General features: G+C 35.1%; 1 protein-coding gene across 1 annotated transcript; it reads left to right on the top strand.

Moving 5' to 3' along the window:
* The first annotated feature begins 14,777 nt into the window (after positions 1-14,777).
* On the top strand, positions 14,778-18,736 carry LOC129792218 (uncharacterized). Its single transcript, XM_055831483.1, has 2 exons — positions 14,778-15,953; positions 18,605-18,736. The coding sequence occupies exons 1-2, from the start codon at positions 14,898-14,900 to the stop codon at positions 18,734-18,736; spliced, it is 1,188 nt and encodes a 395-aa protein (XP_055687458.1). The 5' UTR covers positions 14,778-14,897.
* Positions 18,737-25,200: the final 6,464 nt, after the last annotated feature.

Below are 25,200 nucleotides of genomic sequence, written 5' to 3'. Positions count from 1 at the left end.
AACGTGCTCATACCAAGTTTGAGCCCGATCTGAGGTGGTCGGTTTTTCCGATGATTACAATACTTGGTATGCCACGATTGTGGTATACCAACTAATTAATGGATTCCACCTCTCAGCAATTTCTGTAAATGGAATACCGGGATCAATTTTCACTGGAACGGCCAGTTGCCCGAGGTAGTAAAAATTCTAGATAATATGTATTGCACTTGAGTAGTTTTTGCACAATATCACACTTTCTCTATACTCCTCGTGTGCCGCATACATTTTGCATACCGCATAGAAAACTAAACAAAGTATCGCCTAAAAACATGGAAGTGAATTTTAGATGGGGACAGAATGTTTTCCATTCCATTCAACATTGAAAAAATGATCCTTTTATGTAGTTTTACCCATGTACTCTGTTCAGCATGTTACTCGTTGGGAGAATTTTCATTATGATTATGCAATTATAGTCTCCTCGTCGTTCTAACAAATTATCTTTTCAGCCAAATATACCATTAAAGTAATTTGAGAGAATTTAATGAAAATGACGTTCCATATAATGGCTTTTTCGTCTTTTAAGTTTTATTGCATTTGTGACATTTTCCACAATTAAATATTCTACATAAAGTACATTTTTTGTAGAATCTAAATTTTCAAAATGAATATTTCTAATTTTTAACCTGCTGGCCGCCAAGACCTTGGAGCTTCCTTAGAGCGCCAAGGTGGGGTCGTTGAACGACCCCAAGAAGGAAGTCGATTTTCTCATAAACTATAAAACCAGGAACTGTCGGGTCACTACCTTTAGACTCCTTATATAGTCCTCTTGCCCCTTGCATCACAAATTCGCCACCCGGAAACACGCAGAAGAAGATATTAGGGAAAAACATTTTTCACTCCTTTTTCACACTTTCTTCGTGAGAAATTTGCCACGAAGTTGACTGCAACTGCTATTTTTTTTCACTACTTCCCCACATTCCCCTCACTTCCCGCACCGTAATAAATGGCAATATTTCTCGAATATTCTTTATTGTTTTGCACATTTATATGCTTCTAATTATGTTTTATGTTGTTTATGTTACTTATTCGCGATAATTCTGACACTGAGATGGTAAAGTGAGAAAGTAAACACAACCCTTCAACCCCCTCCAACCATATGATTTATGATGTGACTAACTTCATTCTGAGAAATTTTCCGCAGCATGGCCGTTACACCAATTTTTGAATTCCCTTCTTCTACATTTTCCTTAATAACTTTTCTTGTGGTGGACGGATTGAGCTGAAATTTTTACACAACCTCCTCAGATAACCAAAGAACTTATTTCCAAAAGATGGGAATGGTATCTTTTATATTTATTAAGTTATAGCACGAAATATAGGGCTGGGGTCGTTCAACGACCCCGCTTGGCGGCCTAGAGGTTAAGGAAAATTTTAGTGGATTAACTTACGTTAGCATATCGAGGGTTGGAAAATATACTATACTAACTCATTTTTGTTGATTTTCAGGAGAGCGATTTGAAGTTTGAGATTTACATTGCTTCTTATGTAAAACTTTTTACAGTTTTCGCTGTAACTTTGTAGGGAACAAATATTCGAATTTGTCCTTTTGAGGGAAGATGAAGGACATCAAAAGCTATCGAAAAATGCGTTAAAAATATACTATACTAACTCGACTTAGTATAGTGTATTTTCCAACCCTCGATATACGATCAGTTAAAAAATACACTTGACAAGACTTAATTGCATATGCTATCACACGTTCCTAATCTAAGTTTTTATATTTTATAAAAATATTAAAAGTCCCTAACCATATCACTAAAACGAATTCGAATTTGTGTTCAAAGCGGGATGTAGAGAAAATGTTTAGAACTACATATTTGAATTTCAAGCTTTCTCCCAACTTTCGTATGTGAAACGCGCTAGGAAGCTTTTTCAAAAAAGAAAACTAAATATCTCTGTACATGCACTTTTTAAAAAGTTGTGAAAGTTTCACGCTTGAAATAAATTCATTGAAACTCTCTTTGCATTTTAGAATTTTTTCCAACATCAAGTGGACGTGATTAATGGCGTAAATCTTAAAATAAACTTTTTTTGTGGGATGGTGTATTTTACACACTTTGTTTCCGAAACAACTTCTTTGGACGCCTGAGAGTGTAAAAAGACACAAAATGTGAAAAATTACTCTTATTTCAAAGAAAAGCAACTAGAGCTGGGTCGTTGGAGGAATCACAGCTGAAGTGTTTAGACATTTTTGTCTCCTCTTTTTAGCTATTTCATGTTGTTTTTCGTATATATGTAACTTTATGTGACAATTTTAAATAATATAATTTCATGTATTATTCAAATAAGATTGGAAAAGTTTTTAGTGGAAAAAAAACATTATTTGTTGTTTTTTACCCTTATAATGTTTTAGGAATCCTTAATTGATAATTAATTGGAAATAGTGAAAGAAACATCCAAAAAATGCACATTAATTTTCTTGTCTTCATGATGTTCAACACTATTTCAAGGATTTCACTATATCACTCCGAAATACGACCAAAAACAACCCGGAGCACAGATGTTGCCAGCGTAGCAGTCTATAAGAACTTCATGACAAATTGGATTTTCTTTGTAATATACACCCACACAATTAGTCTCTATTTTTCATTGCAAAACAATTTACTTCTGTCATCAATGAACGTGGTATATACTGCAATATCAGGTGGGATGTTGACACAAGTTTAATTTAATTGTTCTTTCTTGCGCACGAATACCTACCCCTAGCTGTTGGGGGCTCATCTTCCGGGAAAATCAATTAATTGTGTGAAAATTAAAGCGCGGGAAATTGTTGTAATTATCCAAAAACACATTCTAAATTCACAATTACCCAAAATAGGGTTGATATTTTGAAGTTGTCTTGATTAATTGTCTCCCAGCCCTCGAATCCTCCCCGTTTATTACACGGAGAGACAATTAATAATATCCCGGGAAATTAATCACCAGCATGTTTAGTTGAAATACCATCAAATGTGTGCAGAGAGAATTAACTTTGGCCCCAAAGGGAAAAGGGGTGTAATTTTTGAGAAAGTAGCGGGGTTCATGTACTCTCTTGCGCAAAACAATGTATGTATATGGGTGTATGTTTTAATACAAATTTGTCATACCTACATACATTTTAACTTCCTATAGAGATGGAGGTAGTAAATGAATTTAAGTGAAAGGTTCCACATTTCACATGCAAATTGTTTTAATCCATCCTTGAGTACTTCCTTGATATGTGAGTATATAGAGTGTCTTTTCGAAAACGTGAAATCAGGGTGCTAAATTACTTAATAGAGTTCATTAGTTCGTATTTAAGGATAAACTTTCTACTATAGCTGTGCAGAATAATTAGGTATTTAATTTTCTCTAATAATATATACGATGTGTATATGCATTTGACATTCTATTTACATTCTATTTACATTATATAACAGTTTTGTAACTAGATAGTTATGTATATATATTTATATACACTACTGCCAAAAAATATCCAAACAACTTAAAATTACGATTTTTCAATGCAAAGTTCGTTTACTCTGTTATTCCGCTTGCGTTAAATCAATTTTGATGAATGAATCTAGAGAGGATCACAATTTTTCTTATCTTCTCAAATTGCATGCTCTTATCATTAATGAGCTGTATATCAACCACAAAAATACAATTTGGTATTGCCAATAAATTTAACCCCAAAGTGTTTAATTAAGGTACAGACTTCATCTTCTAAAAAAAAAGGTGAAGACATTTAAAAATACGTGTAAAGTGCTCTCCATTCATTGCACTGAGGGACTTCTATCTTTTCCATTTCTATTGTTAATAAAAAATAATTTGAAACAAAACGTTTATTTTATTGCATTTTAAATAAATATTAATGGAGCATCCGCTCTCAATTGCAAATGGTGAAAATCAATCGCTTAGATCGCATGCACATAATGTAAATTGGTGGATTATGTAGGAGGGAAAATAACCATCACATAATATAGTATGTGTACCATGATTAAATGTGAAGCGTATGAGGGAATTTCATTTAGAAAATCATAAAGTTCCATTTGTGTTCAACTCCCAGACGTCCAATTTCCATTGGAGTTGCTATCTTGTCTGCAAGTGTGTTGCGTTACTTGAGCTATATAGTGAAATGCTGGGTGGTATGGGACTCCCCGACTCACAAGTTCATTCCCCAAATGTTATTTCGTGTTAAACTAAAGTAGCAAAGTTACACACATGAGAATCCATTTCCAATACCCGTAATTCAATGGACATTGTCTTCATGTTACTCGTAGTATTGGTGAAGACGCGCATGTGAGGAATAGAATTTCAATGCGAAAACTGAATGCAAGTTACAAGGATATAAGGAATTGTCTTGTGGGAAATTTGCCGCACGCAATATATTCTAACATACTTCACTCTCCATCAAAATTGTTGGTTATGAGTCTGGCATTTTCATAATTAAAACACTTAATTGGCTTACATGTGAATGACCAAAACTTTCCTTCCAACGTTTCACTCGGAGGTTTTAAATGGAATGCATTTACATTTTATGGTGGTTGCACTCAAAATGGGGGTGCAAGAGGTGGAAAGTTGAAATTATTGCGCATTCATATTAGAATTTCACATTTCCTATGAATTTATCGTATGTACTTTGAGGCAATGAGTTCCTTTTACTGAATAATTCTTCCATTTCTTTTCTCACATTCATAAATTTCTGTCCACCTTTATCCTCTATCAAACACAACTCACTGCCCTAGCGTATTTTCCTTTGTAAGCCTTTTGATGGTCATTTTTTCCAGTTTTTTGCAAATAAATCAGGTCACATGACATAGAAAGGTGAGAAGGCTAAAAGCCATTCTCACTCGTCCCACGGTAAGCCATAGAAATTGAATTGATTCGCCTTTCAAAGCTGAACAAATGGCTTACTGAAAGTTATAGGAACTTTTCTTATATATTTTTTTATATTTTTTTTACATATAATGTTACCTATAAACATAAATTTATTAATTACGAAATTTATGCAGGAGAATTTTCACACAAATTTTATAGAAAAACTATACACACCTGATTTTTTAAAATTAATTATTACCATTACACACCTTTTAAAAACACATTTATGATACCTATTTATTAATTTTAATTTCATCAGGTGCATTATTTTTATTTTACACAGAATAATTTGTCATTTATGCTACTTAATGGATTGAAATCAATCAAACAAAAATGAAAATGATTTTCATAAATTTTTTGATTGGATTTATATGTATTATTAATTAGCTTATCAGATTCCAAAAATGAAATTTAATTCATTTAAAATCATTCTGTAATATTCTCTGTTTTTAGACTTGATGGTGTAAAATTATGTTCAAAAGTTAATTTAAAAAAAAAGTTTCTGTGACATTTATTTTCATGTGTTTAATAGGGTTTAAGTGTGCGTATATACAACGCCCTGGATATCAACAATGTTGGAAATTATTCAAACTCTCAAATGCAAGAAAATATCAAATGTTGCAACACACGGTTTCCCAAAACCAAGGGGATGGTTTAACCTCATTTTCAGTGAAGAAAAGTCACTTTTTGTTGAACAAAATGTATGAGGAATTCTCGAATCTCGCTCAATCTCGACCGATTCCCGAGAAACACTTTAACTTTTTTTATATTAATAATGTTATTTCGATGATGAGAAGGGATCAACCGAAAGCTAATTAAATGTACTATCGATTGTAAGTGGAATTGTGCAAACTGATCCCTTCTTTTGATCGGAAGAAACCGCTGCCTCACGAAAAGTACTGATTTCTCGGGGTTGGGCATGCCCCTGCCCAAAACGATAGAAATATATAGCTGTAAAATTTTTGTGAGTGAGAGCTATAAAAGGGTAAAAATACTCTTGAAAATTCTCGATTAAATAAATCATGCGAAAAAAGGTTTGTCTTCCTTTACATGGGTGAATGGTGTTTCGAATTTGTACACTGAATGTTTCCAAATTTCATCTGTACCAGCATATTCAGATTTCCTAAACCGAAATGGCCCAAACAAAAAAAATTGCCAATATTCGTGAAATCATCTGCGTATTTCAATCCCATTCTGGGTTTTACAATTAAATTTTAATACATATAGTTTGAAATTTCAACAGAAATTTTCTCCCCCAAAGTTCCCACAATTTCTGTATCAATATGCTTTCTGTGTTCTGTCACACATATGGTGGGTACATATAGTCATTTGCAATGCACTGAGAGCAATATTAAATATTAATGCAGTAATCAATTATGCTTCGCCTGTTAATTTTGCATCGATTTCCTACATTTGAATTTTGGAGCTATGTGAACATTCCCAATATTTTCATTAGAATGAAAATTAGTGCGAAAATTGGTTCCTGACCAATTTATTAAAATTAATTATCATTTCCATGTGTAAGATTAATTTAAATATATAGGTCAGATGCTTACTTACATATTTATAGTGAATCCCACTATGGTTTAGTCCTTGGTTAAGCTGGATGCGCAAATTGTATTACATATTTTATTCGTATAGAATTTTACATGACTATATAGTATTACATTATCTGTTAAAAATTCACTTTAAGAAAAATGATTAATCTGAATGAAACATAAAGTCAAAGAGATTGAATTCAAACAAATTATTTTTTTTGTTTTTGTAGTCATTCTTGTTAAACTACCATCACAGCAATATGTAGCTAGATGTTTACAATTATTATTGTGTTATATATTTTTTTTTATTCAAAACTCATAAATAAATGTTCTCTGTCAACTGAAAAAATGTCTATATTATGTTGTCAAGATCCTTATTACACACATAAGAAACCGTATGAGCATTATCAAAATTATCATACGAGTACACAACAGAGTGTGAAAGAAGTGGAAAGAAAATAGGATAAGAAAGTGATAAAGCTGCAGACATCTACTTGATGGATTTGATAACAAAATTGTCACTTTGATAATCATTAATCATGTTGTCTGATGGCAATCATTTACGCATATTTGTGCACTTCTTGTACCACATTTCTAATGGGGTAGTTTCAAAATTATGTACATGAGGAAAGTGATGTGAAATTCACATGAAGTTACATTAAATATTCCATGCCACTGTCACTTTATACAAATACACCCAGCGAGCATCCAAAAGCTCTTTGCAACCCACCCATTGAGTGCGTATGGTTCCATTATGGTGGTTGAAAAGGAGAAGTTTGTTTGGGTGTGGGATGGTTGTGACGCCATCTGATGAATTGGTGGAACATGAATCGCGATATTCACAGCTGATTAATCAAAAATGACGATGTCGTGAGTTTGGGGGAGTTATGTACACAAGAGGAAATTTCCAGATTGCGGTGATATGGTTTGACGAGAAGTTAATGAGAGTTTCTTGGTTTTTAATAATATAAATCCGACCCTTGCGCGCTTCATTCATTCACAGACTTCAACTCGCTTTTTAAAGATAGGATACGGAATGAAATTTGACATCAAAAAGCAAGTCCTTAAAATAAAAGAATACCCGGTGAAAGATAAATTTTGGGCATTCTAGGGTTGTGTCTGGTAAAAAATAGCCTATTTTGGTGTTTTTTCCTCAATGGTGAAGGAAAAGTTGAAAATTTAGAATAAATAAAATGGGATGAAAAGGAGACAAAAAAAACTGAATAGAAAACGTAAAGAATACTTTTCAAACTTCCACTCCTTTCCCGTTCAATTCACCTTTTTAAGGAAATTTAAGAGATGAATGACATTATTCAATGGGAAGGAAAATTTGGGAAAATCGTGCTTTTCTCATGTTTACCGACTTTGTCATTATAAATGTGTTGTATTCAAAAGAATCACATTTCCCAAATAAATATAGGGGACCATGGCCTAAGTTTGACTTTCTACACTCAGCTCCATATTGTTCTAAAAAAAGTTTTTAATGCTTGAAATAATACAATAATATTTGAAAGGCTATTAAAGAAACAATATTTATTATATATTAACTTTTGACTTTTCAAATTTATCCTTGCAATACTATGCGACCTCCTTTGGAAGAAGGGATATTATTTGAACAAAAATTCGTCTTTCTTGGTGGGAGATATTTTCACGCATCCATGATTTCTCAAGAAACAAATATTAATATTGATACACCTCAATATATAAGGATGCTTCTGTTTGTATAGTGTATACATACATGTTATACAACCACATAGTTTGTTTACTTTGGAGCAATGACTCTTTCCTTGGTATATATCTTTCTCGTAACGATTGATTGGGGTTGGAGGTTAAAATGTGTAGGTTTGTAGGGTGCCTACGCAAGATACTGGGTGTTCAAAAATAAGCGCAAAACTTTTTTTTGGAATAACTTTTTTTGTGTTTGAGATACCGGAAATCCCATGGTAGATTTGTTTTCAGGAGACAAAAGGTAATTGTCCTGCCGTATTTTCAAAATGGCCGCCATCTTTTTTTTCAAAATGGCGTTTTTCAGCCCCATATTTGGTAATGTTTAGGAGGTTTTTTTTCACCCAATCGATTAATAATCCATTAAAACACATTTTTTGAGTCAGAGGTGGTGAAAGAATCTGGCGGCCATCTTGAAAAATGCCGAAAAATGCTTTAAATCGATTTTCTGTGATATTTTCGCTTTCAGGGCAACTAGAGAGCTGAAATTTGGATATGTTGCACAGAATATCATTCTCAATAGGATGATAGACTTAGACTAACTAGCGGCCATTTTGAAATTTTTTGATTTCTCAATATCTTCACTTCCAGAGCACCTAGAAGGCTCAAATTTGGATATGTTGCTCAAGTTGACATTGCCTATCGATTAGTGCAACTTCCGTATCGCATTTATGATTTTATTTTGTTATTTTCAGAGAACGAAAAGAATTAAAATCAAAGCACCATTTGTTTTAAGAAAAATTCCCGATGGTGACAGCAAAGTTAGACTAATCGATAGGCAATGTCAACTTGAGCAACATATCCAAATTTGAGCTTTCTAGGTGCTCTGGAAGTGAAGATATTGAGAAATCAAAAAATTTCAAAATGGCCGCTAGTTAGTCTAAGTCTATCATCCTATTGAGAATGATATTCTGTGCAACATATCCAAATTTCAGCTCTCTAATTGCCCTGAAAGCGAAAATATCACAGAAAATCGATTTAAAGCATTTTTCGGCATTTTTCAAGATGGCCGCCAGATTCTTTCACCACCTCTGACTCAAAAAATGTGTTTTAATGGATTATTAATCGATTGGGTGAAAAAAAACCTCCTAAACATTACCAAATATGGGGCTGAAAAACGCCATTTTGAAAAAAAAGATGGCGGCCATTTTGAAAATACGGCAGGACAATTACCTTTTGTCTCCTGAAAACAAATCTACCATGGGATTTCCGGTATCTCAAACACAAAAAAAGTTATTCCAAAAAAAAGTTTTGCGCTTATTTTTGAACACCCAGTATATCCTCAATGGTTTATTAGAAATAGAAAAATCAGGGTAGAGAGTCCTTTAAATAATTCTACAAAAATACTCAAATACCCGGAAAGATTTATCCTCTGTGATTTATATACTTCGACATGCTTCACAGATTTATTTTTTTGTCCTTATTTCTACTCAACCTTTATGTGTTTTGTAAAAAAAAAAAAGATATGACTTTGACACTGACTTAAACATTTGAAAAAAAAAAATCAACCTATACAAATGTTTGAAAATAAACCGGTAAAGGATGTCACACCCGGGAAAATGATACATTTTGTGAATCTTCATTCAGTGTCGATCAGAATGATAGAATTAATTGACAAAATTCAACTTCCACTCGAAACTGCATTTAATTAGCTTTCAATTAATGCCAATTTCAGTTCCGGTATTGATTTATTAATAAAGTAAAAGAAAATTGTTCTGTGGGCATCAGTTGAAATTGGAAAATTTTCCTATTTGTGCAACGAACGCTGATAAAGAGTTCATTCTTAAATGTCTAAATGTTTAAGGATAAGTATCTGAAATATATATACATACATATAAGTACTTTATAGATTACGAAAAGCTGTGCTATGCAATTACGCAATTCTATCTGGAAAGTGAAGTAAAGTGTCCTGACAGCCACAGATGTTGGTATTCACCTTTCTTAAAGTTCCTGTACAATTACGTGGAATGTCTTTGAAGAACACTCTATACAGAAAAAGTCCAGAAAAGAAAATTCGCTTAAACTAACGTTGGTACGGTCGGTACACAAAATTAGCAATATACATATTACACGTACAACATAGACACATGCTATAGTACTCGTACTGTGCACCCTTGAGAATTTTTGCATCTCACTGATGCGAATAACATCTTTCAAGTTTTTCTTGTCCCCGAAAATATTTAACTCCATTTGTCTCTGTCCTTTTTTCCTATTTTTGGCATTTCTTTTTCCTCTGTGTTTTTTTTGCTACATTGGTTGGTACACTCGAATTCCTTTCCGTTCTTTGGTGAAACTCTTTTTGTGGGTTTAGTAAAAATTTTGACGCATTGCAAATTTTCACCAGTAAATTATCTTAAAGCGCAATTCATGGAATTTAAATGTACTTTGTGACAAGATTCTCCGAGTATGACGTAATCCAAGTGATAAAAGATGCTGTAGGAGTCGTAAAAAAGGCATTTTCATATATTAAAATCACTCATGAAGCAAGAGATTAAAGAAGACATTAAATTTGGTTCAACACTGCTTGCGAACGAGCAGTAGAGTCAAGTTAAAAAACCACTGAAGTTGTGGCATGAAGAAACCTTCGAGAAATACTTCAAAATTGTATAATGCTTGTTGCATCTGATCAGAATAAAATTTATGTAATCCAGAAAGCGAAATTGTATTACATGAAGCTTCCCAAGAAGTCGCTTCAATATGCAAGAATTGCAAGGATGCAATCCCATTGTGGTTGGGTTGATTGAATAAAGAAAGCTCCTTGTGGGGCAAATATTGGTATTGTGATTGATGAATTGAAATTCAAATGATGCGCTATCCCGTTCATTCGTTAAATTAATTGGATTACGTTCAGTTCATTGATTTTCCATAGAAGCAGTTGCGACATGTGAAGCCTTGACAGAGTAGAAAAGGGTATATGCCAGGAGGTGTGAGAAATTAGCCACAACAATTCCCTCATTCAGGTCAGAATGCCGTGGGAGATTTGCTTCTCTCATTGGATTTTATGGTTATTCTTCCGCTTGGCTTCATGGAAAATGTGCTCTTGGCCTCTTTTTACGACAACTCCCCCATACCCAAACAGGGCTCTATCCTAAATAGTTTTATACCGAGAATATCCTGGCTCACCTCACCTTATTCGCTGCACTTCCACACATACCCCCAATGGTGTAGCATTTAATGAGAAAAGTGTGGAGAAACATTTCCCGGAGCAAGTGAAATTTGAAATTTTCCACATTCCTTCTCTTACTTTCTAATCTCCGGTTGCTTAAGAAAAAAAATCTAATAATAAAAGTTTCCACCTTCCAAAGTTGCTTAATTTCATCAATTACAAATATTTCAGACAACCCTAGATTTGTACCTGACTAAATTTCTAACAAACTTAACTATCTTATTACATTACATAGTTCTTCAACATGATTCATTCTAGTTTCTTAACTAATGCATTTTCCATGGTAATATAATTTACTTTAAAATAAAGTTTTTTTTCATATAGATGAGAAAATAGCAATGTTTTCTTTATCAGGGACTAAAAACCTTTATTGATTTAAACAAAAAAAAAATTCTTCTTTCGAGATGAAAAGAGATCAAAAAACATCTACAAAAAATTATGTTACAAGAAAGATTTTTTCCTGATTTCCTGTCATGCGTGAATAAATAATTTCTTGCCAGTGGGCTCCCACGGAAATATTTCGCGTTTTTGTATTTTGCGCAAAAGTCACGAACCCTTGATTTTTTTGCTTGGCTACATCATCGCTAGCATTTTCATTTTTCCATTATAGATCCATAAACATATATGCAGGGTGTTTATACTGCCTGAGCTTATTTTGAAGGTAAATTAGAAATTTTATTTGTAAACATTTACCATATGCAATCCCAATTGTGGGGGAATTTGGGTTTATATGAAAGACAAAAGCGCCTATGAAGCGTAATTTATTGACTGTGCGAAAAAGCCACATGGGAGTTAATGAAATTCCCACCTCTAGCTGTATGTGTGTGGATTGTGGAAGCCCGGGCTTATTAAATCTTCAACCCAACTGAATGATGGAGATTACAAATGATTGGAATTGAGTTTTAGGTGCTTCTGGGCGCGAGATGCCATCGTAGCGGTGCTATAGACAAGAAGTAGCCACGGGCAAGCAAGGGAGGTAATCTGAGATGTCCTTTAGTTTATTTATTAATTAATTCTGGAGCAACATTGTAACATCACCAGTGGCCATTGAGACTGGAATAGACGCGCGTGTTTTATGGTGGGCATCAAACGAGTAAAAAGGGATTGATTTTCCGCTTCTGTTTATCAAAACACAAAATTCGTGAAAACAGATGGATGCAACCCTTCTCATGAATTCAATGTAAACCATTCATCACTCATGAATAATTCAAGAATCTCGTAGAATATTTAAGGAATGAAATGTATGTAGCAAAATCGATTTACTAATTTCATCAAAATTACTTACAATGCAGTGTGAGGATTCCCATGCATATTCACTCAAGGTACCATCCCTTTTGAAATTCTCTGCATATTGGCGGAAAACTGAACAAGCCATAAAAAAGCAGCATTGAAGAAAAATGGTAATTTTAGTGCATTTTGCTCCCATAAGGAGCCATTCGAGACAAAATTGCTCGCTCCGTATGGGATTTTTTTTTAAATGAATTCATTTGCATTTTTAGTTAATGAGTTAGTGGGAATTCTCTGAAAGAGAGAAGCTCACTAAGGTGTAAGATTTTCTTTGACAAGCTTTTACGTGAGGTATTGACATTTCTCGGAAAACTCTGCACGTGAGCAATTGCACAAAATGGTCTATGTACATATACACATGTCTTATGTAGGTATATAATATTTGAATTAACAATTCTTGAGGAAACCGCGAACTCTTTTTTTTTAGTTTCCCATGTAGAGTAACCTACTTTGAAACAATAAGTCAATAAAGAAAATATTCAGTGACGTATTTCTTTATATATATGCATATATTATGTACAGATACACTGTATATATAGAATGTTTTTCATCCATGTTTATACATGGAACCACTTTGGTTTATCTTTTGCACGGTTGGAGTTTCCATATGACTTCATTGTGTGCCTTCTCGGAAAAGTATCAGAAAATAGGAATATTGTTTATTCTATTTTTTTAGGGAGATTTATTAGTAAAAATACATGGTAGTAAATCGAAATATTAATAAAAAAGATTTAATTTCTAATTAATAAAACCTTTTTGATTTTGTAGGAGGAAATGTAATAATTTTCTCTTCATGTGAGTTAGCTTTTAAATTTACTGAAAAACAGATATATATTTTTTTAAAATCTTGTCACAGAAAGAAGGAACAATTTTAACGGGACGTCACACCAATTTCCATAAGCTCGTTTCATCGGTTTCACCTCAATTATCGGATGTCAATGCAAAATAGAGCGAATTCCACTTGTCTGTCTGTCACTCAGAAATCTCTAGCTCCTCTAGAGCGTCCAATTTTTTTTCTCCATTATCCAACAACCTCTCTTTCATTGTGCTTTGGGGAAATTGTCCAAACGAATTCAAATACACAATACCTCTCCTCCCCGCCCTTAAAATCCCATTGACCTATATATTCGCCAGTACCTTTTGCGAGTTTCAGGCGTGTATGTGATGTAAAAATGCAGCAAAAGCAGGTGAATTTATTTGCAAACGGAATATAAATTCAAGTTGTGAAGTTACACCGTCATGGGGCATTGAGGGTGAATCTGTGTGAGCATAAGAGAGGAAAAAAAACAACATTTGGCTATCGTAACATATCAGACACGATTTTCACGTGTGTGTATATGTGTGTCGTTTGGGGCTTTTAAGCTCTTTTGGAGTGGCATTGAAGCAGGGGTTAGGTGGTATGAGATAAAAATTCAGAACTGCGAAGAGAGGCCCCTAATGAAGCACTTCAGGCCACGGGAGAATTAAGAGTCCATTCATTTCTGCTGCCTCACTCGACCACAACTTTAGCTCTTAGCACCCCGGCGAGAATATCATTACCACCACAACAGATGCCATTTTGAAGTACCATCTGTTACCAGTTGCAGTGCAGATGTCGCAAAAATCTTCTCTCACATTTTCACATTCTCGATCCTATAAAAATTTTCGATAAATACTTAGCTGAATCTCGATAGAATCTCCTAAGTTCAGTATCTTGAAACGGGTAAAATTTTTCCCAAGTCTTAACGCAACAAGAGTTATTATTAAATTGACAATTTGATAAGTTTATAGAGTATTTTTCCCTTTCCTTTTTGATTTTCCTGTTCTTTTTAAATTAAAAAGCCTACTTATAAAAAAGGTAATTAAAAGTGATTAAATAATAAATTAAACATGCATCATAAATAAATTAATTTTCCCAAAGACTATAAAACTCAAAGTCTTCTAAAGTTTATCTACAATCTTAAAAATTACTGCTTATAACGCTTGCAATGAAATTTGTTAGTCCAGAGGTCTTGGTTATATATTCTTCCTTCTCTATCTAGGTATATGTACTTATTTCACGAAAAGCCACTTCATTTTCTCCATTGATTAAAACTTTATAATTTTGTGGAGTAAAAATTTCAAGTATGACGAAACGAACTAATGAATTTCAATTGAAGCTTTATACTTTCATCCCGTCAGCTCCTTTTGCACAATACTGTCATATATTTATAACATTGAAACGTACATGAAATAAAATCAGTTGAAGCTAAACCCTTGAGCTGTAAACATCGCAATATTGGCGACGACGGGATTTTTTTTTCCTGTACCACGTGTGTTGAAAAATGAGTGTAGAACGTGAGGGGCAAGGGGGTGCGGTGCCACGGATGGCACTCGAGGCCCCCATAGGAGGGCCTGGAAGATCGTTTTTTGGGACGATTGAGCCTTTCGTACCAGAGGAAGGGAATGATTTTGAGGACTATTTGGAGCGTATGGATCATTTGTTGGCGTTTAATGGCGTCACGGAAGATTCTAAGAAATGTTCGGCGTTCATTTTCTTTGTGGGAAATGCATGCGTGAAAAAGCTAAAAGCAGCAATTCAGCCAGATCCTGTGACCAGTTTGACGTACAAACAAATGAAAGACATCCTGAAGGAGAAGTTTATGCCAAAGAAGAGTGTCACGGCGGAGCGTTTTAAATTCTATGGGAGAAAACAGGAAGAAGGTGAATCGATCACGGACTACGTGAGTGAATTGCAACTTTTGGCAAGTTCGTGTAAGTTTGGGCAATTCTTGAAAGAAGCTTTGCGTGACAAGCTAGTTTGCGGAGTACGTTCATCAAGAATTCAAGCGAGACTGCTGGATGAGGACAAGAACTTTGATCAAACGCTCAAACTGGCTATAGCGATGGAGTTGTCGGAAGAGAACGTTAAAATGATGAAGCCTGCGAAAACAGTGGCGGCCATTAAGAAATCGAGTCAGAAGGAGAAAAACTTGGCACCGAAAGGGAAGAGTCACGGAGGCAATGGAAATTCAAAGAGAGGAAATTTCAGTGACTCAAAACTCCGGGAGCACAGACAACGAGATGAAAGTACTGACCGGAGGGGTTCAAAGAGAAGGAATCGATCCCCGATCAAGTGTTTCAGATGTGGAAACTGGGGGAATCACGTGGCTGCGGAGTGCACCGTGGGAAAAAAGTCAAAGCGAGAACGACGCGGTGAAAGGGCGAATAAACGTCACTTGCGGGCAATACAGGATTCAGATGATGAAATCTCAACGGAAAGCAGCTACGATTCCGATCGCATGGGAGAGAAAGTACAAAATTTGAGGCTCGGATCTGTAATTCGAGAGGCTAAGTTTCAACCGCCGCCGGCGTTGGTGAGTGCAAACGTTGGAGAATCCGTAAGTATTGGATATGAGGTATGTAACCTAACTTTGGGGAATATTGAGAATGAGAAACCTGAATTGGTTTCAATGAAAATTGAGCACAAGAAAATTAAGATGGAGATAGATAGTGGCGCGTGCGTTTCAGTCATGCATGCGGATGATTATCACGAATTTTTCAGTGACTTTCCCCTTAGCCCATTGTCAATAAATCTTAAAGTGGTGTCCGGGCACAGTCTTGAAATTCTGGGAGAGATGATGGTTTCCGTAAAGTTCAGGGGTGGTAAGAAAAGTCGAATTAGACGCGTGCCCCTGGTGGTTGTGGATGGAAATCGAAGATTTACCCCTCTACTAGGGAGAAATTGGTTGGCCGTATTTTTCCCTCATTGGCGTGAAGCATTTTCCCTTCAGGAAAACAATGAGATTTCGCAGATTAAATCAAGTAGTCAGCAGATGAAGAAATCCATTGTGAAAGAATTTGAGGACGTTTTTGACGTTACGGACTGCAGTCCAATCAAAGAATTTTCCGCAAGTGTTGTACTTAAGCCGGATGCAACTCCGGTTTTCCACAAACCGTATTCAGTTCCTTATGGAATACGGAAAGAGGTAGAGCAAGAATTGAAGAGATTGGTCGACACCGGGATACTCGTACCAGTACAATATGCAAAATGGGCTTCACCCATGGTGGTGGTAAAGAAGAAGAATGGGAGTCTACGTCTTTGCGTAGATTGTAAGGTCTCGGTGAATAATTTTGTGGAGTTGGCCCATTATCCATTGCCGCGCATTGATGAATGTTTTTTAAGTCTGACGGGGTGTTCAGTATTCTGCGTTTTGGACCTCGCAGGGGCATATCAACAATTGTTGTTGGCACCAGAATCGCGTGAGCTTCTTACGATAAATACTCATTGGGGTTTGTTCCAATATACGCGGTTGGTGTATGGCTTGAATTCAAGCCCGGCAATATTCCAGAGTACAATGGAGCGGATCTTGGAGGGAATACCGCAGGTAACCTGTTACATCGATGACATCCTCATTGGGGGTAAGGATGTTAAAGAGTGTGAGAAACTCTTGCGCAGGGTTCTAAATCGGTTGAGGAAGTTCAACGTAAAGGCAAACAAAAGTAAATGCTCATTTTTTAAGACAGAGATTGAATATTTGGGACATAGTCTGTCAGGCAATGGAATAAAGCCTCTAAAGAGCAAACTTGAGTTCATTAAAAACGCGGATTCACCGAAGAATGTGACGGAGTTGCGGTCGTATTTGGGTTTGCTGAACTTCTATGGGCGATTTATTCGTAACTTATCCAGTCGATTATCCGTCTTGTATTCCCTGCTCAAGAAGGGTAGTGCGTTTGTGTGGACGGATGATCATGAGAGAGTTTTTCAGGATAGCAAATCATGGCTGTGTGAGGAGACTCTACTAACACATTACAGAAGCGACTTGCCATTGGTTATTAGTGTGGATGCCTCTGGAGTTGGCGTCGGAGCAGTGCTTGCTCACGAAATAGAGGGAGAAGAGATACCAATCGAGTTTGCGTCAAGTTCGCTTTCACCAGCCGAGAAGAATTATTCCATTGTGGAAAGAGAAGCCTTGAGCTTGGTTTTTGCTATCCGAAAATTCCATAAATTTATTTATGGAAGAGAAGTCACCGTCTACACAGACCACTCGAGCCTTCGTGAGTTGTTTGGGAAGCTAAAGAGATCAAATGCAGTGGCCACGGCGCGAATTGCTCGTTGGTCACTTTTGTTGGGCATGTATGATCTAAAAATCGTACATAGAAAGGGTTCGGATAACGCAAATGCTGATTTTTTGTCTCGATTCCCACAAAAGATAGAGACAGGAGTAGTTGATGACATGGTTAATTTTTGTGATGTCGTTGGGGATTTGCCCGTTTCAGAAAAAGAGGTTCAGCAAGCATCACAGAAAGATCGCATTATACAAGAACTTATCCATTGCATCACAAATGGATTTCCGCAAAATTGCCCCGATCGAATGAGACCCTTCGCAAGAGTTAAATCATCTCTGCACGTTAAGAAGGGAATCGTGTATTACGGGAACCGTGCGTTGATTCCTGAGGCGCTAAGAGTGTCAATTCTAGAGTTGTTGCATGCGGGACACGAGGGTATTGTGCGCGTTAAAGCTTTGGCGAGAAGCTGCTGTTGGTGGCCAAAAATCGATTCCGATATAGAAAACCGAGTGCGAAGTTGCGAAGTATGCCAGGAACTTGCTCCTAGGCCGAGAAATCTAAACATTACTCCATGGGTCAAGTCAAACAAGCCTTTTGCAAGAGTTCATGTTGATTTTTTTCATTTGAACGGGAAGACCTTTTTCCTCCTAGTAGATGAGCACTCACAATTTGTTCAAGTGGAATTAATGTCCAGCACGGATGCGCTGTCGGTCATTAAGGTGTTGAGAAAATGTTTTATGATTTTCGGTTTGCCAGAAAAGCTGGTAAGCGATAATGGGCCACCCTTCACATCAAAATTGTTTAAAAAGTTTTTGCAAGAGAATGGCATTGAGCAAGTTACTTCACCACCTTACCATCCACCATCCAATGGTCTTGCAGAACGTAATGTCAAAACGATCAAAATTGCCTTGAAGAAATATCTAAGAGATGAGAAATGTAAAGGAGTATCGTTGAAAGTTAATCTCGAAAATCTCTGTTTCAGACACAATACCACGCCCACGACGGAGCATGGTCTCTCTCCTTTGCAGAGACTTCTCCAATATTCACCACGGACGCTCTTACACGTCCTAAATCCCAACGCGAAGGAAGTCCCAGTGAGACACCGGAAGCTTAAGGAAGTTCCAGAAAATGCGGGGGGAAGTGAGGAGAGAAATGCGCCATCGAAGAAGTCATTCATGAAGGGTGATCAGGTGCTATACTACACAGGAGAGGAATGGAGAAAAGGATGTGTTGTAAAGAGAATTTCAAAAGTCGTGTATATGATAAATGTGGAGGGTGCTACGATCAAGTGCCATCGGGATCAGTTGAAGAAATATCATCGACGCTGGATTATTCCCGATGTTCCCGATAGAAATGATGATGTCAATGAGAATACTTCGGAACATTCCAGTGAAGACGATGTTTTCTACAGCCCAGTGAAATCTACCCCTGAGGTACCTCTACCGCGACGAAGCGCAAGGCTCCGCGATAAACCAAGAATAAACTATAAAGAATGAAATATTTGTCAAAATGAATTAAACCCTAAAAGGGGAGAAAATGTCATATATTTATAACATTGAAACGTACATGAAATAAAATCAGTTGAAGCTAAACCCTTGAGCTGTAAACATCGCAAATACAATAAACGGAATAATTAGCAATTCTTTGGAGCTTTTTAATTATGTTTTCTCTCACTGGAATATCCCAGCGTGACTATTCTGCGGTTTTTCATTAAAACTGAATTCATTACACAAGAAGATTTTCTTGTTTACCTATGTAACTCTAATCTCAATGGGGACTTTATATCTTGTATATATTTTATTTAATTAACATAATACAAAAAATGTTTCATTAAAAGAAATGTTAATGAAATACTTTTCCAAATTATATTGTTGTACACATTGCAGAGGTACAAACACTATTTAAACATTTTTTTAATAAACACATTTAGACACTCAGTTTAGTTTTATCTTTTTTACCATTACGCATAGACGTTATTGAAATTTATATTTTACCACAACCAAGGATGTAATTTTATTTAAATTTGATTTAAATTACAATCCTGAAAAAAAATTTCAAAATATGTAAATAAGTATTTTCCAACGAAAAGGTCTTTTTCCCGAGAATTTTCATATACGTAGACTCTCTTGGCATGCCACATACGTGAAATACCGACTCTAATTTATTAAAATTTTTCCGAAAAATTTTCATTTCATAACATAACTATTTTTGTCATCCCCATAAAGTATGATGGAAATAAAAGTTTTCCATTTGGAATCTTCCACGTGACTCATTCCCGGTTTATTGTTGCAATCATTTCGTGGGTCGAGGAAGAATACATGAGAAGCGAAAAGTTGGACAATTGAATGTTGCAAGTTGAAATTGTGATAATTTTCTAAATAATTGAAACGTGTTTTCCATTCACAATGCTTCGTTTATTGCAGTTGAACCACTCTTTTGTACAATAGAATTTTCTCTGAAAAAAAGTCGACGATTGATACCTGAAGAGAATATATCAACGAATGAGTAAACATTGATTTCTAGTGAGTATTGAGAAAATAATAAATTCACAGAATTGTTTTTTGTTGGTTTTTTCAAGGGTTGTGTTTGTTTGTTTTTTTCTTCAGCAATTTCGCATGACAAAGATGCATTGTTTTTATTGAACTTTTGATTTATTTATGTGGAATACAGTGACTAGCGAAACTGCAGTAGTATGATTTTTTATGTGATACAAATGTCATAGGTATTATGTACGCTATACATTACATAGAGTGCGAATTACTAAACCAATTAAGAACTTTTTCTGTACTTTATTTAAAAAAAAAATTCTTTGAAAAAAAATTGTATTATAATTTTTCCTTTGATGCCAGTTATATTAAAAAAATATCTTTCATTGATGCTCTTGAATTCTTTATCGATACATTTGATCACATTTTATTAAATACAATTTTGTTGCTCACTGTACATAGTTTACATATAGCATTGCAGTACAATGTATAATCATGTGCAAAACGCGTGCAAAATTCTTAAATGTCTTCTTATAATGCATATAGAACACCAAATAAACATATGCATTACACAGCACAACATACAGAACCGAAGAATTTTTTGAACTCCTTTGAGTACTTTGCGTGCGGAACGGGAATCGACATAACTTTTCCACACCACCTATGTATAAGTTGAAAGTTTTTCTCGCTGGGGTTTGATTGAAAATTTTCATCAGTCAGGCTATGGGGGAGTAGGAGAAAATAGTGCTTTGCTTGTGCAATGTGCGACGTGAATGGAAAATGTTGCAGTATAAACCGGTGCTTCAGGGAACTCTTGCACGTGGACTGCATTTAATGTAAAAGTATAAGAGTATTTTAACCTGCTCTCTCATTCGGAAAATGCAAAATTGACATCAGTTTTATGCCTCTCGAAGACTAGAAAATTTATATCAGCAACGTTTTTCGTTTTCACACTATTCCGAATTTAGATCTTCATGTGTAACTCGCAATATTTATGATGTGAAGAACTACAACAATGTGGGTGGCCGAATAAAACCATCTAAAACTCCTAAAGCTTGATTGTCATTTTTCAAACAATATATTTTTTTAAATACTAAAAACGAAATAAATATAAGATCCATAATTTTTTATATTTTATAATTAGGCATCTATGTATGTAACATTGCTTAAGACACCCCACATATCATAGAATTTCAGCATATGTGGGGAAAAATATTTTTAAAAAGTCGACAAATCCACAATCATCATAAAGGGACAAAACATTTAAAATAAAAACCATACAGTGAGAAAAGGGACTGAAAAATGTCATGACGAAAGACAAATGTCACTTTCAAACTTAAATTTTAAATCTATAGCCCCATAAAAGCAACCAAAAAAAAGCACATGGTGAATTCTTCCAGAGGGTACATTTTTTATTTAATTTCCACAAAGTGCATGTGAATGAGTGTGTAAAAGCTCGGTGAGTGTATACCTACCAAAATGTTGACACTGCTTGCGCGAGAATGAACTTTTCTTAATGAAAATTTATGGAAATAGTGCGGCTATCTCGCCTCCAGTTTCTGAATATTATAATTAAATGCACTGTAGCTCATTTATCTGGTGTTCCATTTTCCCACCTTTAATCATGCACGCAGCTCATAGCTATATATATGCAATGTGAGATTGTGAAGTGGAAGTTGGAAGTGCAAATTGAATCCTTTTACGGGAGTGCAGATGTAGGAGAGAAATTAAGTTCTTTTCAACTCTGAAAATTTTATTTGGTCGCTTAATTCAAAATGTATGTTCTCATATATGCTGTGGGCGTTGAGAAACTTTATTTTGCCTTAATGGGGCTGCTGAGAGAGAAATTCGAAAAGGTATTTTCTGTTAAAGCACTTTTCAAATGGGTATCAGATTCATCCTATCAGGATATTTAATAGAATGTCTCGTATTTTTGTGAATTGAATTCAACTTTGAGTCTTATACAATGTCACAATCTTTTGCTTTTTGAAACCCTACACCGTGTGCTATGTAAAGTGGTAAATTTACCATGAAGCCCTGATAACATCAATTCCATCAATTGGATTTGATGTATGATTTCATGGGAGTCTCTCCTGCTTTTCATCTCTTCCACTATATACTTTTAGCAACCACATAAAGAGAAGAAATCGCTTAGAGCTCTTTGACAATTTCTATTCAATCATATAAATAACATTTAACCTGTTAGATCCCATTGTTTCACATTGTTTTAGTTGTGTGACATTGTTATTTTGAAGGTCCTTCTATTTTGGTGTAATTGTTTGTAGTATCGTAGAGGTAGGTACATATAAATTTTCTGGAGAATGGGGTGAAAATATTGTTTCGAGTACCCAATCCACAAAACATTTGTTGCATTTAATGTTGTGAATAAGGTCATAAAAGTCTTATAAAAAATTCATTATGTTTACATAATTATAACCAAAAGTTTTAGATTGCTCGACACAAAACATACCTATGTACAGTACATACTTCCTTTGCAGTTATATACAGAAAATTTTCCTCTCTCATCGTCTTCCACAAACAAATATGAAAACATTTCATGCGAACAACATCAAGAAAATTAACGTACATGCTACCCAGTAAATTATTTTACGCCTTCATTGAGGAGTTGGGTGTATCTTGTTGACCGAAGTAAAAAAAAAACAGATGTGATGGTTTTTCATGTTAGCCTATATTATGTCTTATCCTTGAGGTCCAGATCTCTTTGCTCTTTACTTAATTGCGTGCTTTTTTGTTTATCTTATTTACCAGAAAGTTTGGGCACCATGAGAGTAAAGTTTTTATACATATTGATCGAACTCTATCAAATAATCGTATATAAGAACTACTCTTATGTAAAAAAAAAAAAACCTCATGTTTATCCTGAAACTTTTTTAGAGTAGTGTAGGTGTAGGTAACTTTAGGTAATTTAATTGAGTAAGAATCAACTGTGACTTCAAGAGCTAATGATTAAATATTTATGATACCTACTATGTATGTATGTATTTTATGTTATGTACCTCACTTGTTTTCAGTATTACTTAGCAATCATCTATGAATACGAAAAGTTCCCAAAAAGTTCAGTTGACAACAATTTTTTAAAATTTCATTTTGGTACGCATTAGATAGTTGGAAAAATGTACGAATATTCTACTTTTTTTATGAAAATTGTGAGAAAAAGACGACGAAAAACACGCAAAAGTGATTACTCTTCCTATTTGGGCTATTTATATCCGGAAACATGTGAGCTTTTTACTTCAATGAAGAAGATAAAGCTACATCCCAGCAATGAAATTTAGCCACGAAAAAAAAATTGAAATTTGAAGCCTTGTACGGTGTGGATGAAATTGAACAGAACATTTATTAAGTCATGAGAGGAGATAAAATAAATATATATTTTGACATGTTCCTTGCAAAGAGATAGGCTAAAAGCACAACAGAGAGTCTCTGCTGAAATGGAGATTACGGCGAAGACAGCGTGAAGCCTTGAAATAGAATTTTAAAAGAAGATACAAAGATGATGGAAGTAAAGAATATTAGATAGAAAATGAAAATCAATCCCAGGAAGAAGAGAAAAAAAATATTAATTTATACAACATCGTGCCTGAAACAACTTCCGCTTTCATTTTCATCACCGTCACCCCGGGTGGGAAGAGTGTTAAGGAAAAGAGTAAAAAAAATGTATCGTAAATCATAAACCCCTCCTTGTTAACAGGATCCTCAGGCACACTCGCATCAGACTTTATCGCAATTTCTTCCACAGTCACTTCATATCATCTTTCACGGGATAGAGCCAACGAGAGTGAATTTTCTCATGGGAAAATTCATTACAATGTGAATGAGGGGATACACGCGCGGAAAGAAGGAGTTGCTCAATGGTTTATTAAAAGCATCAAGTGTTAAGATTGAGATATTAAACATAAGGGGGTGAATGTGGCGAGGACAAAATTGCTATAAAGAAGTTGAATTTGTAACGTTAGAGAACGTTGGGATATACATATATATATTTTTTTTAAGATATGTTTTGGGTGCGAATCGTAAAGTGAGAGAACAGTTAGTAAAAGGATAAATTTCACGTGGTGTCTGCTTTTATGTTCTCCTATATAGTCGGAAATAATCGTAGAGAGGGCGAGCAATGTTGAGAAGAATTGGTCATCTCTTCATTTAGTCAGGCATTAAATGCACGCCCCTTTAGTATAAGGGGTCGTACTCTACACCACCCACACTCCCATAACCATTTAGAGCACCTGATATTTTAACGGCGTCCTGCCCAAATTGCGATAATTACAAAACCCAAGTGGGAAACTATTAAACTCTTGTATTACTTCGCTCTCTTGTCTAACAGGGAAGCCTCTGATGATGCTGCGGCGGTTAAAATTTATACATGTATGTATGCTGTAAAATATAACACATGTAGCATCAATTTTCCTTCAACTCTTGCTCATATCTCTAACCACCCACCCGTGACTTCTGTAAAATGAGTAAATACCTTCATAGATACATAACTCCCTACCAAACAGAGTTGTCGGTAGGCTCCAATTGAAAGTTAATGTAGATAAACGATTGCCAGGACTTAATTTCTTTAAAAAAATTTTTTTTGATATGTATATTCTTAGTTGTTCTATATGTTAAGAAATTGCCATTTTTGACACAATTTTTAAGCTAAATTAAAAATTAAACGCATCTGGAAAATAAAGAGAAAACCACAATGTCAGTTACAACCTTCACAAACCTAATCGCTGTCTTGAGATTTGAGATTCTTTTAAAACAGTCATTTTATTCTTATTAAAATTTCAGCAAAAACACCCCTTAATTCGAGAGGGTAGAAAAGGAAACATTGTATGAAATTACATATTCTTTAGTTTCTACAGCAACATGAAAGCAACAATGCAAAAATCTTTAAGCTTAAATAGATTCAACTCTAAACACTTACATGTGAGCACATCCCACAGAAAACACACGTGTACATACATCCCAACGAGACCTACTTTCCCAAATGCTGCCCTATGTCGAAATAATTTCCAAAATATGTCGAAAGTAGCTGCCCTATTTTGGAAGGAAATCATCTTTCGAAATATATTCGGCATATTTCCTT

Source organism: Lutzomyia longipalpis, chromosome 1, assembly GCF_024334085.1.
Source record: "Lutzomyia longipalpis isolate SR_M1_2022 chromosome 1, ASM2433408v1".
NCBI classification, from domain to species: Eukaryota; Metazoa; Arthropoda; class Insecta; order Diptera; family Psychodidae; genus Lutzomyia; species Lutzomyia longipalpis.
The sequence above is the reverse complement of the archived record's forward strand: the minus strand, read 5'-3'. Positions and strand labels throughout refer to the sequence as shown.

Bases quoted from the DNA above. Each gene is read 5' to 3' on its own strand.
- LOC129792218 (XM_055831483.1), top strand. From the start codon at position 14,898: ATGAGTGTAGAACGTGAGGGGCAAGGGGGTGCGGTGCCACGGATGGCA. The intron at 15,954-18,604 runs GTAAGTATTGGA...TCTCTGTTTCAG, and splicing joins GTGCAAACGTTGGAGAATCC to ACACAATACCACGCCCACGA.